Here is a 19,888-nt window from a genome sequence, read left to right on the forward strand (position 1 = left end):
ATTTTAAACAAGAAAAAAATCTGCAGGTGTTGGAAATCCAAGCAACACACACAAAAAGCTGGAGGAACTTAGCAGGCCAAGCACGGATGTGTGGAAATATAAACAGTTCTTTGTGTTACATTTCAACCAACGTACAAGTTGGGGATTCACTTCTAAATAGTTAATGAGTGGGGGAGATACAAAGATAGACAAAATACACAGGTACAGTATGTATTTATTTTTTATTTTGTTTTATTTTATTTGGAGATACAGTGTGTAACAGCCCCATCTGGCCCAGCGAGATATGCCGCCCAGGAACCCGCATTTTTAACACTGACCTAATCACAGGACAATTTAAAATGACCAATTAACCTACTAACCTGTATGCCTTGGGACTGTGGAAGAAAACCAGAACACCCACATGGTCACAGGGAGAATGCAGAGTACAAACTCCTTACAGATGGCGCCAGATTAGAACTCTCAACTCTGAGGCTCCAAGATGTATTAGTGTCGCACTAACCGCTATGTTACCACGGAGCCCTAGGAGATGCACCTTATACTTGTTTATATTCTAATCCCATATTAACCTATATGCTGCTCGTCATGCTGTTGGCTGATTCACTGGATGACTTCTGAAACTTGCACAGAATTAGAAAATGGATCTATTATTATCCAGGAATACAAATCCAATACAACATGGGGTGGAGTGTGGTGTGCTTACAACCATTAAACAGCCTGGCATTGCATTACCCGCTCCTGCCTGCACACTGTAGGAGCTCATGGTTTACACAGGCTCAGACTTACTGCTAAAACCTTCACAAAGAAAGCAGGTATAATGTCCATTCTGTAGTGCTATCACCTGATGCTCTACTTCTGATTCAACCAAGATGATACATCACCGGGAAGTAGGTGCTGATTTGCCAGTAAATTCACGGGCACTGGCAGTCTTTTGCTATCACAGCCAGCAGGTCATATGATAATTTAATCAGGATTCCACCATGGAAGAACAGGTACAGAGATTAGGGGAGGTGGAAACGTTATAATCTTCCTCTTACTACTCCTGCATCATTTTGCAACCTGGACATCAAAGCTACGACTTCCCCAGCCATGCAGTTTGATGCCCTGGCGACTCTTGCTGGGGAAGGAGTTAGTGATAGTTGCTGTAGTAAAAAAGTGCTCTTTCTCATAGCCCTATTGACATCACTTGACTTTCCTCATCTACAGCAGTGTGCAGGCCCTTGTGATGAATAGATATTAAAATACAGGGCACACAGAACCTAATTTGCAGCCCTGCACTTCCTCCAGCCATACTTACACCTTTTGGTTGAGAAGGAATATTCTCTTGAAAAGACATCTCTGAACTTTTAAAATTATCAGTTCTCAATGTTAAGTCTTCAGTCCTTGTTACTCAACAAGGACTACTGGATTTTCTCTTGCACTCCTTCCAGCCGCTGTTTTGTTTCACTATACCTCTCCTCCTTCACCCGATTCATTTGTTCGAGAAGCCACTTTTTCCTGCCGTCATCCATGATCAACCAAAGTGTCACTTCCTGGAAGACGTCACTGACTGAAACCTATGAATAAAAAAGAAAGTTACTTGTTGGAATCCACACAACACAGTGTAAGTGGCACAGAAAAGTATCAATCTGTGCCAATCATTCAAAACAGCTTCATTAATTGCTGTGTTAATGGAGGATCTCTTGCCAAACAACAAGAAAATACTCTCAGACTTTAATAATAAAGTTTCACTAAATTGTTCTCTACAATTCAATGCAGTTCTGAAAGGAAACATTGAATTTCTAGACTCTAAAGCATGGGTTAGATATAGACTAATGTACTGCTATATGATCCCATCACTTTCACTGGGATTCGTTACAGGCTGAATTAGAGAATCCATCATATCGCTAAGTCTAAAACAAATTACGTGGTGGTGGTGTTGAAGTAAAATGTCTGATGCCTTGATCTGAGGCAACAATAATTAGGCACCGTTTTTGGTCTTGATCTCTACCCTGTAGATGGAGACAAATGCCTTCTGCCAATCTCAATACAGGACGAAGCCCTTTGGCATACCATATCTGTTCTGACAGCAATTCCAATTACATCTGCTTTCATATAGAAACATAGAAAATAGGTGCAAGAGTAGGCCATTCGGCCCTTCGAGCCTGCACCGCCATTTATTATGATCATGGCTGATCATCCAACTCAGAACCCCGCCCCAGCCTTCCCTCCATACCCCCTGACCCCTGTAGCCACAAGGGCCATATCTAACTCCCTCTTAAACATAGCCAATGAACTGGCCTCAACAGTTTGCTGTGGCAGAGAATTTCACAGATTCACCACTCTCTGTGTGAAGAAGTTTTTCCTAATCTCGGTCCTAAAAGGCTTCCCCTCTATCCTCAAACTGTGACCCCTCGTTCTGGACTTCCCCAACATCGGGAACAATCTTCCTGCATCTAGCCTGTCCAATCCCTTTAGGATCTTATACGTTTCAATCAGATCCCCCCTCAATCTTCTAAATTCCAACGAGTATAAGCCCAGTTCATCCAGTCTTTCTTCATATGAAAGTCCTGCCATCCCAAGAATCAATCTGGTGAACCTTCTTTGTACTCCCTCTATGGCAAAGATGTCTTTCCTCAGATTAGGGGACCAAAACTGCACTCAATACTCCAGGTGTGGTCTCACCAAGGCCTTGTACAACTGCAGTAGTACCTCCCTGCTCCTGTACTCGAATTCTCTCGCTATAAATGCCAGCATACCATTCGCCTTTTTCACCGCCTGCTGTACCTGCATGCCCACTTTCAATGACTGGTGTATAATGACACCCAGGTCTCGTTGCACCTCCCCTTTTCCTAATCGGCCACCATTCAGATAATAATCTGTTTTCCTATTTTTGCCACCAAAGTGGATAACTTCACATTTATCCACATTAAATTGCATCTGCCATGAGTTTGCCCACTCACCCAACCTATCCAAGTCACCCTGCATCCTCTCAGCATCCTCCTCACTGCTAACACTGCCACCCAGCTTCGTGTCATCCGCAAACTTGGAGATGCTGCATTTAATTCCCTCATCCAAGTCATTAATATATATTGTAAACAACTGGGGTCCCAGCACTGAGCCTTGCGGTACCCCACTAGTCACCGCCTGCCATTCTGAAAAGGTCCCGTTTATTCCCACTCTTTGCTTCCTGTCTGCTAACCAGTTCTCCACCCACACCAATACCTTACCCCCAATACCGTGTGCTTTAAGTTTGCACACTAATCTCCTGTGTGGGACCTTGTCAAAAGCCTTTTGAAAATCCAAATATACCACATCCACTGGTTCTCCCCTATCCACTCTACTAGTTACATCCTCAAAAAATTCTATGAGATTCGTCAAACAAGATTTTCCTTTCACAAACCTATGCTGACTTTGTCCGATCATTTCACCGCTTTCCAAATGTGCTGTTATCACATCCTTGATAACTGACTCCAGCAGTTTCCCCAACACCGACGTTAGGCTAACCGGTTCCTGTCCCTCCATCAACTGTCTGTCTTAATCCCTCTTCATGTTGTTATTGTATCTGCTTCCACCACCTCCCCTGGCAGCACATTTCATGCAGTTACCAATCACTGTAAAAACAGACCATCACATTACAGCATATAGAAGCCATTCAATAGAATAGTACAGGCCTTTCAGCCTACGATGTTGTGTCAAACTTTTAACCTATTCTAAAATCAATCTAATCCTTCTCTGCCACATAACCCTCCATTTTACTATCATCCACGTGCCCATCTAAGAATTTCTTAAATGCTCTTATAATATCTACCTCTACCACCACCCTGGCAGGGTGTTCCACATACCCACCACTCTCTGTCTATAGAACAGCTCTGACATCCCTTGTATACTTTCCTCCAATCACCCTAATAATATATCCAGCAACACACATCAAAGTTGCTGGTGAACGCAGCAGGCCAGGCAGCATCTATAGGAAGAGGTACAGTCGACGTTTCGGGCCGAGACCCTTCGTCAGGATGTGTGTTGCTTGAAATTCCAGCATCTGCAGATTTCCTTGTGTTTGTGTTAATAATAGATTCCCTTGTATTAATCATTTCTGCCCTGGGAAAACTGGCTCTGGCTATCCACTCAATCTATGCCTCCTATCATCTTGTACACCTCTATCAAGTCACCACTCTTTTCCTCCAAAGAGAACAGCCCTAGCTTCATTAGAAAAACCTTCTGGTCAGCTAAGGATTCAACATCCTTCCTGTAATGGGGTAGACGTATAGAAAACCTACGGCACAATATAGCCCCTTCAGCCCACACTGCCGTGCTGAACATGTACTTAATCAGAAATTACCGAAGGTTACCCATAGCCCTCTACTTATCTAAGCTACAGCTAGCCATCCAGGAGTCTCTTAAAAGACCCTATTGTATCCGCCTATACATCCGTTGCCAGCAGCCCATTCCGCGCACTCACCACTCTATGCGTAAAAAACTTACCCCTGACATCTCCTTTGTACCTACTTCCCAGCACCTTAAAACTGTGACCTCTGGTGCAAGCCATTTCAGCCCTGGGGAAAAGCCTTTGACTACTCATACAATCAATGCCTCTCATCATCTTATACACCTCTATCAGGTCACCTCTCATTCTTCACTGCTCCAAGGAGAAAAGGCTGAGTTCACTCAATCTATTCTCATAAGGCATGCTCCCCAATCCAGGCAACATCCTTGTAAATCTCCTCTGCATCCTTTCTATAGTTTCCACATCCCTCCTGTAGTGAGGTGACCAGAAATGAACACAGTACCCCAAGTGCTGTCTAACCAGGGTCCTATATAGCTGTAACATTACCTAAACTCAACCCTACGGTTGATGAAGGCCAATACACCGTATGCCTTCTTAACCACAGAGTCACCTGCGCAGCAGCTTTGAGTGTCCTATGGACTCAGACCCCAAGATCCCTCTGATCCTCCGCACTACCAAGAGTCTTACCATTCAGCCATCATATTTGACCTACCAAAATAAACCACCTCACACTTATCTGGGTTGAACTCTATCTCACCCAGTTTTGCATCCTATCGATGTCCTGCTGTAACCTCTGACAGCCCTCCACACTATCTACAACAGCCCCACCTATGTGTCATCAGCAAATTTACTAACCTGTCCCTCCACTTCCTCATCCAGGTCATTTATAAAAGTCACAAACAGAAAGGGGTCCCAGAACAGATCCCTGAGGCAAACCACTGGTCACCAACCTCCATGCAGAATATGACCCGTCTACAACCACTCTTTGTCTTCTGTGAGCAAGCCAGTTCTGGGTCCACAAAGCAATGTCCCTTTGGATACCATGCCTCCTTACTTTCTCAATAAGCCTTGCATGGTGTACCTTGTCAAATACCTTGCTGAAATCCATATACACTACATCTACAGCTCTACCTTCATCAATGTGTCTAGTCACATCCTCAAAAAATTCAATGAGGCTCAGAAGGCACGACCTGCCTTTGACAAAGCCATGCTGACTATTCCTAATCATTTTATGCCTCTCCAAATGTTCATAAATCCTGCCCCTCAAGATCTTTTCCATCAACTTATCAACCACTGTAGTAAGACTCACTGGTCTATAATTTCCTCGGCTATCTCTACTCCCTTTCTTGAATAATGGAACAACATCTGCAACCCTCCAATCCTCCGGAACCTCTCCCATCCCCATTAATGATGCAAAGATCATTGCCAGAGGCTCAGCAATCTCCTCCCTCACTTCCCACAGTAGCCTGGGGTACATCTCGTCCAGTCCCGGTGACTTATCCAACTTGATGCTTTTCAAAAGCTCCAACACATCCTCTTTCTTAATGTCCATATGCTCAATCCTTTCATTTGGCTGTAAGTCATCCCTACAATCACCAAGATCCTTTTCTGTAGTGAATAGTGAAGCAAAGTATTCATTAAGTATCTCTGCTATCTCCTCCGGTTCCACACACACTTTTCCACTGTCACACTTGATTGGTCCTATTCTTTCACGTCCTATCCTCTTGCTCTTCACATACTTGTAGATTTCTTTGGGGTTTTCCTTAATCCTGCTCGCCAAGGCCTTCTCATGGCCCCGTCTGGCTCTCCTAATTTCATTCTTAAACTCCTTCCTGCTAGTTTTATAATCTCCTATTCAAGAAGAAAAGAGCTTATGAAAGGTTCAAAAAGCTAGGTAATGATAGAGATCTAGAAGATAAAGCTAGCAGGAAGGAGCTTAAGAAAGAAATTAGGAGAGCCAGAAGCCAGAGGCCTTGGCGGACAGGATTAAGGAAAACTCCAAGGCATTCTACAAATATTGGAAGAGCAAGAGGATAAGATGTGAGAGAATAGGACCAATCAAGTGTGACAGTGGAAAAGTGTGTATGGAACCAGAGGAGATAGCAGAGGTGCTTAACGAGTACTTTGCTTCAGTATTCACTACGGAAAAGGATCTTGGTCATAGTAGGAATGACTTACAGCCGAATGAAAACCATAGAAAGGGTGCAGAGGAGATTTACAAGGATGTTGCCTGGATTGGGGAGCATGCCTTATGAGAATGTAGGTCGCATCCGGAATTTTTCCGGGTAGCGGATGAGTTCCTCCCACACCATTCTGACATAGTTGGAATTCGCGTACAAAGCAAGTTACAGCAGTGGTTTCCATTGCCTTCTGCTGGGTGAGTTTTTTTCCCCAAAGGGATCACCAGCTCTTAACCCTGCACAGATGGAAAGCATGCCGGGGCGGGGGGGGGAGGGGGGGGAAGCCGGCTGGGTTTGAACTTCCGAACCTCCGCCCCGCAGTCCAGCGCTGATGCCACTACGCCACCAGCCGGTTCTTATGAGAATAGGTTCAGTGAACTCGGTCTTTTTTCCTTGGAGCAACGGAGGATGAGAGGTAACCTGATAGAGGTGTATAAGATGATGAGAGGTGTTGATCGTGTGGATAGTCAGAGGCTTTTTCCCAGGGATGAAATGACTAGCACAAAAGGGCACAGTTTTAAGGTGCTGGGGAGCAGGTACAGAGGAGCTATCAGGGGTAAGTTTTTACTCAGAGAGTGGTGAGTGCGTGCAATGAACTGCCGGCGATGGTGGCGGAGGCGGAAACGATAGGGTCTTTTAAGAGACTCCTGGATAGGTACAGGTGTCCCCTGCTTTTCGAACGTTCACTTTACAAAACCTCACTGTTACGAAAAAAAAGCAGCGCGCGATAAAAAAAAGGCAGCACCTGCCCCGAGCAGCCGCTCTCCCCCGGATTCGGAACGGCATTCTCGCCAGCATTGCTTAAACATGTGCCTGTGAGCATCCGTTTGCAAGATGAGTTCTAAGGTATCGGAAAAGCCTTGAAAGGGCTCGTAAGGGTAAAACTAGACATAATTAAGCGTTTCGATCGTGGTGAACAAAGTAAGGACAAAGTGAGTTTGGCTTGTGGAAGTTGACGAAGATGATGTTGAAGAGGTTTGGCATCTCATGACCAAGAGCTGATAGATGAAGAGCTGATGCAATTGCAAGAGGAAAGGATAACAATCAAAACCAAATGCAGTAGCGAACAGACCGAAAGTGAAGTCGTCCAGTAACTGAATGTGAGGCAACTACGTGAGACTTTCGCTGCAATGATAAAGTATGACCTCAATTTTGAAAGGGTACGTCGGTTTAGGGCATATTTGCAGGATGGTTTGAGTGCTTACAAAGAACTCTTTGATCTAAAAATGTGTGAGGCTAAGCAGTCAAGCAAGCCTTCCACATCAGACGACAAACCGTGAGCTTCGACATCGAGGCAGGCAGACATAGAAGATGATGACCTGTCTACCCTCATGGAAACAGACGACGAGATGACACCCCAGTGTCCCACCACCCCAAACCCTGGGCCGCGGACAGATACCAAGCCGCGGAGAATGCAGCAGTAGCCGGGAGGCACCCAACACATCTTTAAGAAAAAAGCTGAAATAAACAAGCTAATTAATTAGGTGCTGCCTGGCACATAAATGTTGGCTCAGATCAGAGACAACGCAATCGGCAATCGCCTCTGATCTGGGCCGACATTTACGTGCCGGGCAGCACCTAATTAATTAGCTTGTTTATCTTGGCTTTTTACTTAAAGATGTGTTGCATGTGTCCCGGCTACCACTGTACTCCTGCATGCTTCGCGGATCGGTATCGGTTCACTGCCCGGAGGGTGGGGGCCACTGCACCACCCCAACCTCCAACAACTCAGCCTAACACACCACCATCAGTGTGCTCGGCACTGTCCCAATTCCGGTTAAGTGATACTACACTGTACATACATTATTTCTACTTTATATCAGCTGTGTATTTTTACATGTTGTTTGGTATGATTTGGCAGCTTCATAGCTTAAAGGTTACTGGAGAGTGCTTGCACCGTGTTTTTACCGAGAGCACTTGCGTGAGATTTTCGCTACGGAGAAGAGTGCAGGCAATTATCGTGGAAAAGTATTTCTACTTTATATTGGCTGTGTATTCATCATATCATTCCTGCTTTTACTATATGTTACTGTTATTTTAGGTTTTATGTGTTATTTGGCATGATTTGGTATGTTATTTTTGGGTCTGCGAACGCTCACAAATTTTTCCCATATAAATAAATGGTAATTGCTTCTTCGCTTTACGACATTCCGGCTTATGACCCGTTTCATAGGAACGCTCTACCTTCGGATGGCGGGGGAAACCCGTACCTGGAGCTCTGAAAAATAGAGGGCTATAGGTAACCGGAGGTGATTTCTAAGTTAAAGACATGTTCAACACAACTTTGTGGTCTGAATGGCCTGAATTGTGCTGTAGGTGTTCAATGTTTCTATCTCTATCATTATCTAGTTTTTTGAACCTTTCATAAGCTTTTCTTTTCTTCATGACTAGATTTACAACAGCCTTTGTACACCACAGTTCCTGTACCCTACCATCCTTTCCGTCTCATTGGAACGTACCTATGTGGAACGCCATGCAACTATCCCCTGAACATTTGCTGCATTTCTGTTGTACATTTCCCTGAGAACATCCGTTCCCAATTTATGCTTCTAAGTTCCTGCCTGATAGCCTCATATTTCCCCTTACTCCAATTAAACGCCTTCCTAACTTGTCTGTTCTTATCCCTCTCCAATAATATGGTAAAGGAGATAGAATTGTGATCACCAAAATGCTCTCCCACTGAGAGACCTAACACCTGACCAGGTTCATTTCCTAATAACCAGATCAAATACAGCCTCTCCTCTTGTAGGCTTATCTACATATTGTGTCAGGAAACCTTCCTGAACACACCTAACAAACTCCACCCCATCTAAACCCCTCTCTCTTGGGAGATGCCAATCAATATTTTGGAAATTAAAATCTCCCACCACAACCCTGTTATTATTACACCTTTCCAGAATCTGTCTCCCTATTTGGTCCTGTATGTCCCTGTTACTATTGAGTGGTCTATAAAAAACACCCAGTAGAGTTATTGACCCTTTCCTGTTCCTAACTTCCATCCAGAGACTCTGTAGACAATCCTTCCATGTCGTCCACCTTTTCTGCAGCCGTGACAATATCTGTGATCAACAGTGCCACACCCCCACCTCTTCTGCCTCCCTCTCTGTCCTTTCTGAAACATCTATAGCTTGGCCATTCCTGCCCCTGAACCATCCAAGTCTCTGCAATGGCACAACATCATAACTCTAAGTACTGATCCACATTCTAAGCTCATCCTCTTTGTTCATAATACTCCTTGCATTAAAATAGACACATCTCAAACCACTGGTCTGAGCACATCCTGAGCTTCCCCCCGCTAAGCCGTCCCCCCAATAGTACTCAAAGAGGAGTACTTATTGTTAAGGCAGACTCTCTAGTATCTGCCTCTTGCCTTTCTCTCTCCTGACTGTTATCCACTTACCTGTCTCCCTAGGCCCCGGTGTGACTACTTGCCTATAGCTCCTCTCTACCTCCTCCTCACTTTCCCTGAGCAGACAAAGGTCATCAATCTGCAGCTCCAGTTCACTAACCCGGTTCCTAAGGAGCTGCAGCTCGATGCACCTGGCGCAGATGACACCCTCTGGGAGGCTGGCAGTCTCCCTCACTTCCCACATCAGACACCCAGTACAGAACACCGGCCTCACAGACATACTTCCTGTTTCTATTCTTCACAGGTAACCTACCTTTCTTCGACCCGTTATCACTAAAGCCCTGTTGAACCAAAGCCCACCATTCTGTCTCCCTCTACTCTGGCGTCCACTCTGTAAAGATATCTCCTTTTAAACTTCATGCCGGTCTAACTCACTGACATCTACGCGCTTCTGCAGTCGTCCCTTGATCAAAGATGACCAGAAGTGAACACAATATTGTGGTCTAACCAGCGTTTTTATAGAACTGTAACACTACCTTCTGACCCTTCAACTCAATCCCCTGACTAATAAAGCCAACACACCATATGCCTTAACAACTCTGTCAGTCTGCATGACAACTTTGAGTGATCTATGGATGTGGACCCCAGACCCTTTGTTCCTCCACACTGTCAAGAATCCAACCATTAACCCTGTATTCTGCCTTCAAATTCAAACTCTTAAAATGTATTAATTCACACTTTTCCAGGTTGAACTTCATCTGCCATTTCTCACCCAGCTCTGCATCCTGTCAGTGCCTTGTTGCAACTTACAACCACCCTCTATATGCTCACCTTGCAAATCTCCTTTAAGTTTTACTTCTCTCACCTTAAATCTATGTCTGCTAGAATTTGACATTCACGCTCTGAGAAAAAGACACTGACACGCTATGTCTCTTATAATTTTATAACTCAATCACGTGACTCCTTAGCCTCTGATGCTTCAGAGAAAACTATCCAAATTTATCTAACTTCTCCTAAAGAGCTAGTACTCTCTAATTCAGGCAACATCCTGGTAAACTTAGTATAGTATTTAGAGATACAGCACAGTAACAGGCCATTTTGGCTCAATAAACCCACTACACCCATGTGACCACAAAATTCCCCAGCTCCTGCCTAATACTGTTGTAATTTGTTTTCCCTTAACTTAGCTCTTTCCCCTCAGCTCCAGACTAATCCTTGCTCATAGCTATCTCAAAACCTGGGGGTGTTATGATCTAAAAACCTGTCAATGCTCACCGACAAGACTCACCACATAAAATGGTCTATTGCTGAGATAAATGTGCTGAGCCAGGGCAAGTGTAGGGTTCTTGTCTATATTTCAGGAAAGGTTTACGCTTTGCCAGGAAGCATGATGAGTTGGAAAACTCCATGTTCTAGTGATTTATGCAACTGAATTGAAATGTTAGAGAGCTATTTGGCATTGTATATTTTTATACAGATCCTACTGGAGAAAGGAGAATGTGTGCCCCATCGCATGGACTTTTGGTGCGGTGTGATACCACAGGAAATATTTAGTACCTTTTCAAAGTGCATGTTCTGAAACATGGCAATGCTGATTATATTTTCCAGATTGATTTTGGCTTGGAATTTTCTTATCCCCAGTTTGGTCACACCTGGAAAGGAAGTAAAAGTAATTCAAATTCAATTATTGTGAATTTAGCCAAACAGGAACAGCTTTCCTCCAGGGCCAAGGTACAACAGTAACAGTACACAGCATATAACATAGAAAGCATATGTGGTTGCAATTTCAGAAAAACAGTCCCAAAGAAAAAAAAAATAGCCCAAGTTTGTGAGTCATTGCTGCAGAGAACTAGATGGTTGCAAAGGGTTCACAAAGGGTTGCCTTATGAGAACAGGTTGAGTGAACTCGGCCTTTTCTCCTTGGAGTGATGGAGGATGAGAGGTGACCTGATAGAGGTGTATAAGGTGTTGAGAGGCATTGATCATGTGGATAGTCAGAGGCTTTTCCCCAGGGCTGAAATGGCTAGCACGAGAGGGCACAGTTTTAAGGTGCTTGGAAGTAGGTACAGAGGAGATGTCGGGGGTGAGTTTTTACGCAGAGGGTAGTGAGTGAGTGGAATGGGCTGCCAGCGACGGTGGTGGAGGCAGATACGATAGAGTCTTTTAAGAGACTCCTGGATAGGTACATGGAGCTTAGAAAAATAGAGGCTATGGGTAACCCTAGGTTATTTCTGAAGTAAGTACATGTTGGCATAGCATTGTGGGACGGAGGGCCTGTACTGTGCTGGTTTTCTGTGTTTCTAAGTCCTGAATGACATGACTATAGAACTGATGGTAAGTTGTCTCAGTCCAACTTGTTCTTCCACAGAGTGAATACCAGAGGCAGCACGGAGAACAGCAATGGTGGGAGAGAGCAGCCCCTAACCCAAGTGCGAATTCCAGTGTGCCCTTCTCCCAAACTGCCTCAGCAACTCCTCTCCTGGTTGGCTGCAACAGTTAACCACTCGGCCTAGCCTAGTCCTTGCCACAAACAAGGCAATACAAATCCCCTGCTGTTGGTCTTGTCAATGAGCCAGACTTGCAAAAATCTACATTACGAATGTCCAACAAGGTCTTGCAATCACAATAAATGCGTCCAAGACAATCATTCGCATTTGGATCATGCACCATCCAATGGTACACAGCAAGTCCAGGTGACAATACGACAACAGTATGCAGTAAGTCCAGCCCCACTGCTGTCGAGCAATTCGCTGATGGGACAGTCCTGCAGTACTTGAATGTTCTTAGTATCCAGCAGTAACTTGGGGTCATAAAGAAGATATACAAGATGAACAAATACACCCTTGATTGGACCCGGAGTGGCTGCTGAGATCCAGCGCACCTCCATTTTACATTGAAATATCCAGCATATAGCCATTAGTTGACTGGTAATTTGGATGGATTGGTTTTACTGTAAGCATTAAGTCTAGTTCACCATTGAAGATTGTGAACCAATTAACAGAAATCTCAGATTGGACATAACCTGCTATTCACACACAAGCAACCAGCACATGCAAGAAGGAACTGCTCTGTTTCCGACATTCAGAAGCTCACTTGGCACTGAAATAGCTGACAGGAAATTTTCCAGGCTAAAAGAGTCAGGGGTAGAATTACATATAAATGGAGATGATGAAAAGACTGAACTAGTCCTGATAATGGTCATGCAGATAACAAAGAAATAGAAACATTGAAAGGATACCTGCTGGCTTATTACAACAGTTGACTTAAAGTGTGCTGCAGTGACGCACAGGGCATGCAGGATACGGTCACCGTTAATAGTTATTAAAGAGAAGAAAAAGCTTTGCAATGAATGCATTTTCCAGCTTATCAAAAGATAATTCTTCTTGCCATCTATTGTTTTGAGGATAGAGTTCTTGCTATGAACATCTCAACGTTTACCAACCACTTTACTATTTCACCAATTCATCAGTCTTATGTTCCAACATTTATATTTACTTTCACTGAAAAATAGTTCATTTATTTTTAAAGCAGTAGCAGGATCAGATATTTTGTCTGGGCACAAAACTACTGAGTTCAATTTCTTACCATAATACATCATCATCAGTGTCACTTCTTTGCCAAATCCCTTCCCTCTGAAATTAGGTTCTAAAAAGAAAAACATAGTACAGTGGATTCCAGTTCACTGGGTCATCAGTTCATCAGCACAGCTATTTGTTTGGAATGCTCCTACACAACAAAAATGAATCAAGAAAATAGCCAGGATTCCCTTTGTTTATTTGGGACACTATGCCAAACTTGCTGAACAGTTCCTAACTAGTGTCAGTTGCATACAATTTTGTGGCTGTTAAGACATTACACTATGCTTAGAGTGAACAGTTTTTAAAAAGCTTCAGTTGTGTGTGTTTTCTGTTCAAAAAGCAGTGATTTTTGTCACTTATGGTTGGTGAGAAATAAGCAGTAAGACAATTCGGAGCTGTTTTGCTCACTGTGGTTTCAAGCATTCAGGCTCAGAGATGCCAGAAATGGCTGGGAATGAAAATCAAATGATCGCACTACTACGAAGAATTTGAAGGTATCAACAATAATTTTGAATGTTCAGTGAAAATAAAGATTTGGAGGATGCAATCATGAAAAGCATTGTATGAAGGCAGTCCATTATCTGATGACGTTGTTCGTTTACAGTCAATCAAAATAACACGCCAGTATATTCTGGATGAATTCCTCCATCAATAACTATTAGGAAATAATAGTTTCAGAGCACTGTAAGAGTATTTGTAGTGTTCTAATTTAAACATAGAAACATAACCTACAGCATAATACAGGCCCTTCAGCCCACAAACATGTCCCTACCTTAGAAATTACTAGACTTCCCCACAGCCCTCTATTTTTCTAAGCTCCATGTACCTATCCAAAAGTCTCTTAAAAGACCCTATTGTACCCGCCTCCACCACCGTTGCCGGCAGCCCATTCCACACACTCACCACTCTCTGCATAAAAACGTACCCCTGATATCTCCTCTGTACCTACTCACTAGCACCCTAAACCTGTGTCCTCTTGTAGCAACCACTTCGGTCCTGGGAAAAAGCCTCTGACTGTCCACACGATCAATGCCTCTCATCATCTTATACACCTCTATTAGGAGGATCTCCCATCCTCCATCGCTCCAGGGAGAAAAGGCTGAGTTCACGCAACCTGTTTTCATAAGGCATGCTCCCCAATCTGAGCAACATCCTTGTAAATCTCCTCTGCACCCTGTAACTTCCACATCCTTTCTATAGTGAGGTGACCAGAACTGAGCACAGTACTCCAAGTGGGGTCTGACCAAGGTCCTATATAGCTGCCCGACATTACCTCTCGGCTCCTAAATTCAATTCCACGACTAATGAAAGCCAATACATCGTATGCCTTCTTAACCACAGCGCCAACCTGCACAGCTGCTTTGAGCGTCCTATGGACTCGGACCCCAAGATCCCTCTGATCCTCCACACTGCCAAGAGTCTCACCATTAGTGTTATATTCTGCCATCATATTTGACCTCCCAAAATGAACCACTTCACACTTACCTGTGTTGAACTCCATCTGCCACTTCTCAGCAAAGTTTTGCATCCTATCAATGTCCCACTGTAACCTCTGACAGCCCTCCACACTATCCACAACACCTCCAACCTTCACAACTTGAGGTCCGAGTCCATAGGACGCTCAAAGCAGCTGTGCAGGTTGACGCTGTGGTTAAGAAGGCATACGGTGAATTGGCCTTCATTAGTCGTGGAATTGAACTTAGGAGCCGAGAGGTAATGTTGCAGCTATATAGGACCTTGGTCAGACCCCACTTGGAATACTGTGCTCAGTTCTGGTCACCTCACTACAGAAAGGATGTGGAAGCTAAACGGTGCAGAGGAGATTTACAAGGATGTTGCCCAGATTGGGGAGCATGTCATCAGCAAGCTTACTAACCCATCCCTCCACTTTCTCATCCAGGTCATTTATAAAAATCACGAAGAGTAAGGGTACCAGAACAGATCCCTGAGGCTACTATTACTACTACACCAACTACTACGTCGACTCAGGCCTAGGGGGCCAGCGTCGGGCACGATGACGGACTCTCCACTTCTCCCTCTCCCTCAGCAGTGTCTTCAGTTCATCTACATTAGCCGTGCCGCTGTCTTCAGGAGCATGTTGACCATAGTCTTGGGAGGGCACCCAGGGTTCATCCTCCCATGCTTGGGCTCCTGAAAAACACCACTGGTCACCGACCTCCATGCAGAATATGACCCGTCTACAACCACTCTTTGCCTTCTGTGGGCAAGCCAGTTCTGGATCCACAAAGCAATTTCCCCTTGGATCCCATGCCTCCCTACTTTCTCAATAAGCCTGGCATGGGGTACCTTATCAAATGCCTTGCTGAAATCCATATACACTACATCTACTGCTCTACCTTCATCAATGTGTTTAGGCACATCCTCAAAAAATTCTATCAGGCTCGTAAGGCACGACCTGCCGTTGACAAAGTCATGCTGACTATTCTTAATCCATAAGACAATAAGACAAAGGAGTAGAGGTCAGCCATTCGGCCCATCGAGTCTGCTCTGCCATTTTATCATGAGCTGATCCATTCTCCAATTTAGTCCCACTCCCCGGCCTTCTCACCATAACCTTTGATGCCCTGGCTACTCAGATACCTATCAATCTCTGCCTTAAATACACCCAATGACTTGGCCTCCACTGCCACCATGGCAACAAATTCCATAGATTCACCACCCTCTGGCTAAAAAAAATTTCTTCGCATTTCTGTTCTGAATGGGCACCCTTCAATCCTTAAGTCACGTCCTCTCGTACTAGACTCCTCCATCATGGGAAACAACTTTGACACATCCACTCTGTCCATGCCTTTCAACATTCGAAATGTTTCTATAAGGTCTCCCCTCATTCTTCTAAACTCCAAGGAGTACAGTCCAAGAGCGGACAAACGTTCCTCATATGTTAACCCTCTCATTCCCGGAATCATTCTAGTGAATCTTCTCTGTACCCTCTCCAACGTCAGCACATCCTTTCTTAAATAAGGAGACTAAAACTGCCCACAGTACTCCAAGTGAGGTCTTACCAGTGCCTTATAGAGCCTCAACATCACATCCCTGCTCCTTTCATCCCTCGAGAAATGAATGTCAACATTGCATTCGCCTTCTTCACCACCGACTCAACCCGAAGGTTAACCTTAAGGTTATCCTGTATGAGGACTCCCAAGTCCCCTTGCATCTCAGAACTTTGAATTCTCTCCCCATTTAAATAATAGTCTGCCCGTTTATTTCTTCTGCCAAAGTGCATAACCATACACTTTCCAACATTGTATTTCATTTGCCACTTCTTTGCCCGTTCTTCCAATCTATCCAAGTCTCTCTGCAGACACTCCATTTCCTCAGCACTACCAGCCCCTCCACCTATCTTCGTATCGTCAGCAAACTTAGCCTCAAAGTCATCTATTCCAAAATCCAAATTGTTGATGTACAATGTAAAAAGAAGCGGCCCCAACACAGACCCCTGTGGAACACCACTGGTAACCAGCAGCCAACCAGAATAGGATCCCTTTACTCCCACTCTCTGTTTCCTGCCAATCAGTCAATGCTCTATCCACGTATGTAATTTTCCCGTAATTCCATGGGCTCTTATCTTGTTAAGTAGCCTCATGTGTGGCACCTTGTCAAAGGCCTTCTGAAAATCCAAATATACAACATCTACTGCATCTCCCTTGTCTAGCCTACTTGTAATTTCCTCAAAAAATTGTAACAGGTTTGTGAGGCAGGATTTTCCTTTAAGGAATCCATGCTGAGTTCTGCCTATCTTGTCATATGCCTCCAGGTACTCTGTAACCTCATCCTTGACAATCGACTCCAACAACTTCCCAACCACGGATGTCAAGCTAACAGGTCTATAATTTCCTTTTTGCTTCTTGCCCCCTTCTTAAATAGCGGAGTGACATTTGCAATCTTCCAGTCCTCCGGAACCACGCCAGAATCTATCGACTTTCGAAAGATCATCGCTAACGCCTCTGCAATCTCCACAGCTACTTCCTTCAGAACACGAGGGTGCATTCCATCTGGTCCAGGAGATTTATCTACCTTTAGACTATTCAGCTTCCTGAGTACTTTCTCTGTCGTAATTGTGACAGCGCACACTTCTCTTCCCTGCCACCCCTGAGTGTCCGGTATACTGCTGATGTCTTCCTCAGTGAAGACTGATGCAAAATACTCATTCAATTCCTCTGCCATCTCCTTATCTCCCATTACAATTTCTCCAGCATCATTTTCTATTGTTCCTATACCTACTCTCACCTGTCTTTTACTCTTTATATACTTGAAAACATTTTTAGTATCCTCTTTGATTTTATTTGCTAGTTTCCTTTCATAGTTAATCTTTTCCCTCTTAATGACCTTCTTCGTTTCCTTTTGTAAGCTTTTAAAAACTTCCCAATCCTCTGTCTTCCCACTAATTTTTGCTTCCTTGTATGCCCTCTCCTTTGCTTTAACTTTGGCTTTGACTTCTCTTGTCAGCCACGGTTGCATCCTTTTTCCATTCGAAAATTTCTTCTTTTTTGGAATATACCTGTCTTGCACCTTCCTCACTTCTTGCATAAACTCCAGCCACTGCTGCTCTGCCGTCCTTCCCGCCAGTGTCCCTTTCCAGTCAACTTTGGCCAGTTCCTTTCTCATGCCACTATAATTTCCTTTACTCCACTGAAATACTGACACATCAGATTTCGGCTTCTCTTTTTCAAATGTCACAGTGAACTCAATCATGTTATGAACACTGCCTCCTAAGGGTTCCTTCACCTCAGTCTCTCTAATCACCTCCGGTTCATTACACAATACCCAATCCAGTACAGCCGATCCCCTAGTGGGCTCAACAACAAGCAGTTCTAAAAAGCCATCTCGCAGACATTCTACAAATTCTCTCTCTTGAGATCCAGTGCTGACCTGATTTTCCCAATCCACTCGCATGTTAAAATCCCCCACAATTATCATAACACTGCCCTTCTGAAAAGCCTTTTCTATTTTCTGTTGTAATCTGTAGTCCACATCACTGCAGTTGTTTGGAGGCCTATAAATAACTGCCATCAGGGTCCTTTTACCCCTGCGATTTCTTAGTTCAACCCATAAAGAGTTTACACCTTCCGATCCTATATCACCTCCTTCTAATGATTTAATATAATTTCTTACCAATAAAGCCACGCCTCCCCCTCTGCCTACCTTCCTATCCTTCCAATACACTGTGTATCCTTGGACATTCAGCTCCCAAAATCATATTATACCTCTCCAAATGTTCATAAATCCTGCCTCTCAGGATCTTCTCCATCAACTTACCAACGCTGAAGTAAGGTCTATAATTTCCTGGGCTACCTCTACTCCCTTTCTTGAATAAAGGAACATCTGCAACCCTCCAATCCTCCGGAACCTCTCCCGTCCCCAATGATGATTCAAAGATCATTGCCAGAGGCTCAGCAGTCTCCTCCCTTGCCTCCCACAGTAGCCTGGGGTACATCTCATCCAGCCCCGGTGACTTATCCAACTTGATGCTTTCCAAAAGCTCTCGCACATCCTCTTTCTTTCTTCTGTATTTCATTTAAATACATTATTTGTTACTTAGTTAAACAGCAGTTTGTCTTTTCTATACCTTTTTAACTATTTCCATGAAACTTTGGCTAGTAGGGACAGCTGCTTAATTGGAGCAAAATGTATTGGTCCTGATGTGTCCCAACTAACTGGAATCCACTGTATACAAATCACAATGTGTAACACAAAGAATATAGTACACTGTTTCAAATACCATGTCTAAAACACAGATTACAGTATACCAAGAAAACTAACATGTATGACACAGACTGTAAAGCACAAACTTAAAATTGCCACATTTCTCTCAGGGCAACTGCAGAGCAAATGAACCTGACAATAACTGTACCCAGAAAAGTTTCAAAGACATTATCCTATTGCCAATTGGTCCACTTGATACAGCCCTCCGCACTCTCCTCCCACCCCAAGCCTACCCTCACCCGCAGGAAGGGGCCATCCAGAATCGTTTGCTGCAGATCTTGTGGATGAATTCAGAAAGAGATGCTTGAACATGATGTTAGGTAGTTTGCTACTGTATGTTTGAGAACGATTCAGCAGTTACTCTGTACTTTATAAAGCTAGTCTGAAAGATGCTTGGTGGCTGAAGGTAGATGTTGCTTTGCCCATTGTTCTACAACTGGATTTAACCATGGAAACAAAGAAGAGCCGTGACTCCATTTCTCAAACTGCACTGAAGAACTTCAAAAGGGGAATAGGAAGAAATATGCAGCATTCTGAGATGTCAAGATTATTGGATGCTATTTCAAATCTTATAGACTGCCATATCAGATACACATTCATCTGCCAACAATCTCCACCAATGTAGACTTATCCGGCATTTATAAACTCCCGAGTTTCTTAATAAAATTGTTTAAATTCCAATATACGAACTAATCTAATCCATACAAATATAGAGCAAGGAGTTCGTTAATGTGATTTAATATACTATATTTGGTATTATATTTTGTCTTTCGTTTTATAATATGTATTCTCT

At 43.8% G+C, this 19,888-nt stretch overlaps 1 protein-coding gene across 1 annotated transcript in view; it reads right to left on the reverse strand.

Annotated features, from left to right (window-relative positions):
* Positions 1 to 204: 204 nt before the first annotated feature.
* The window catches only part of nat9 (N-acetyltransferase 9 (GCN5-related, putative)), a 33,460-nt gene continuing 13,776 nt past the window's right edge, over positions 205 to 19,888 (reverse strand). The window contains exons 4-6 of the mRNA XM_063030734.1: positions 13,379 to 13,438; positions 11,351 to 11,445; positions 205 to 1,553 (exon numbers count right to left, since the gene is read on the reverse strand). Coding sequence (XP_062886804.1) covers positions 1,398 to 1,553; positions 11,351 to 11,445; positions 13,379 to 13,438 — 311 coding nt within the window. The 3' untranslated portion in view covers positions 205 to 1,397. The remainder of the gene's footprint in view (positions 1,554 to 11,350; positions 11,446 to 13,378; positions 13,439 to 19,888) is intronic.

The sequence above is a fragment of the Mobula hypostoma genome, chromosome 22 (genome assembly GCF_963921235.1).
Source record: "Mobula hypostoma chromosome 22, sMobHyp1.1, whole genome shotgun sequence".
Classification (NCBI taxonomy): Eukaryota; Metazoa; Chordata; class Chondrichthyes; order Myliobatiformes; family Myliobatidae; genus Mobula; species Mobula hypostoma.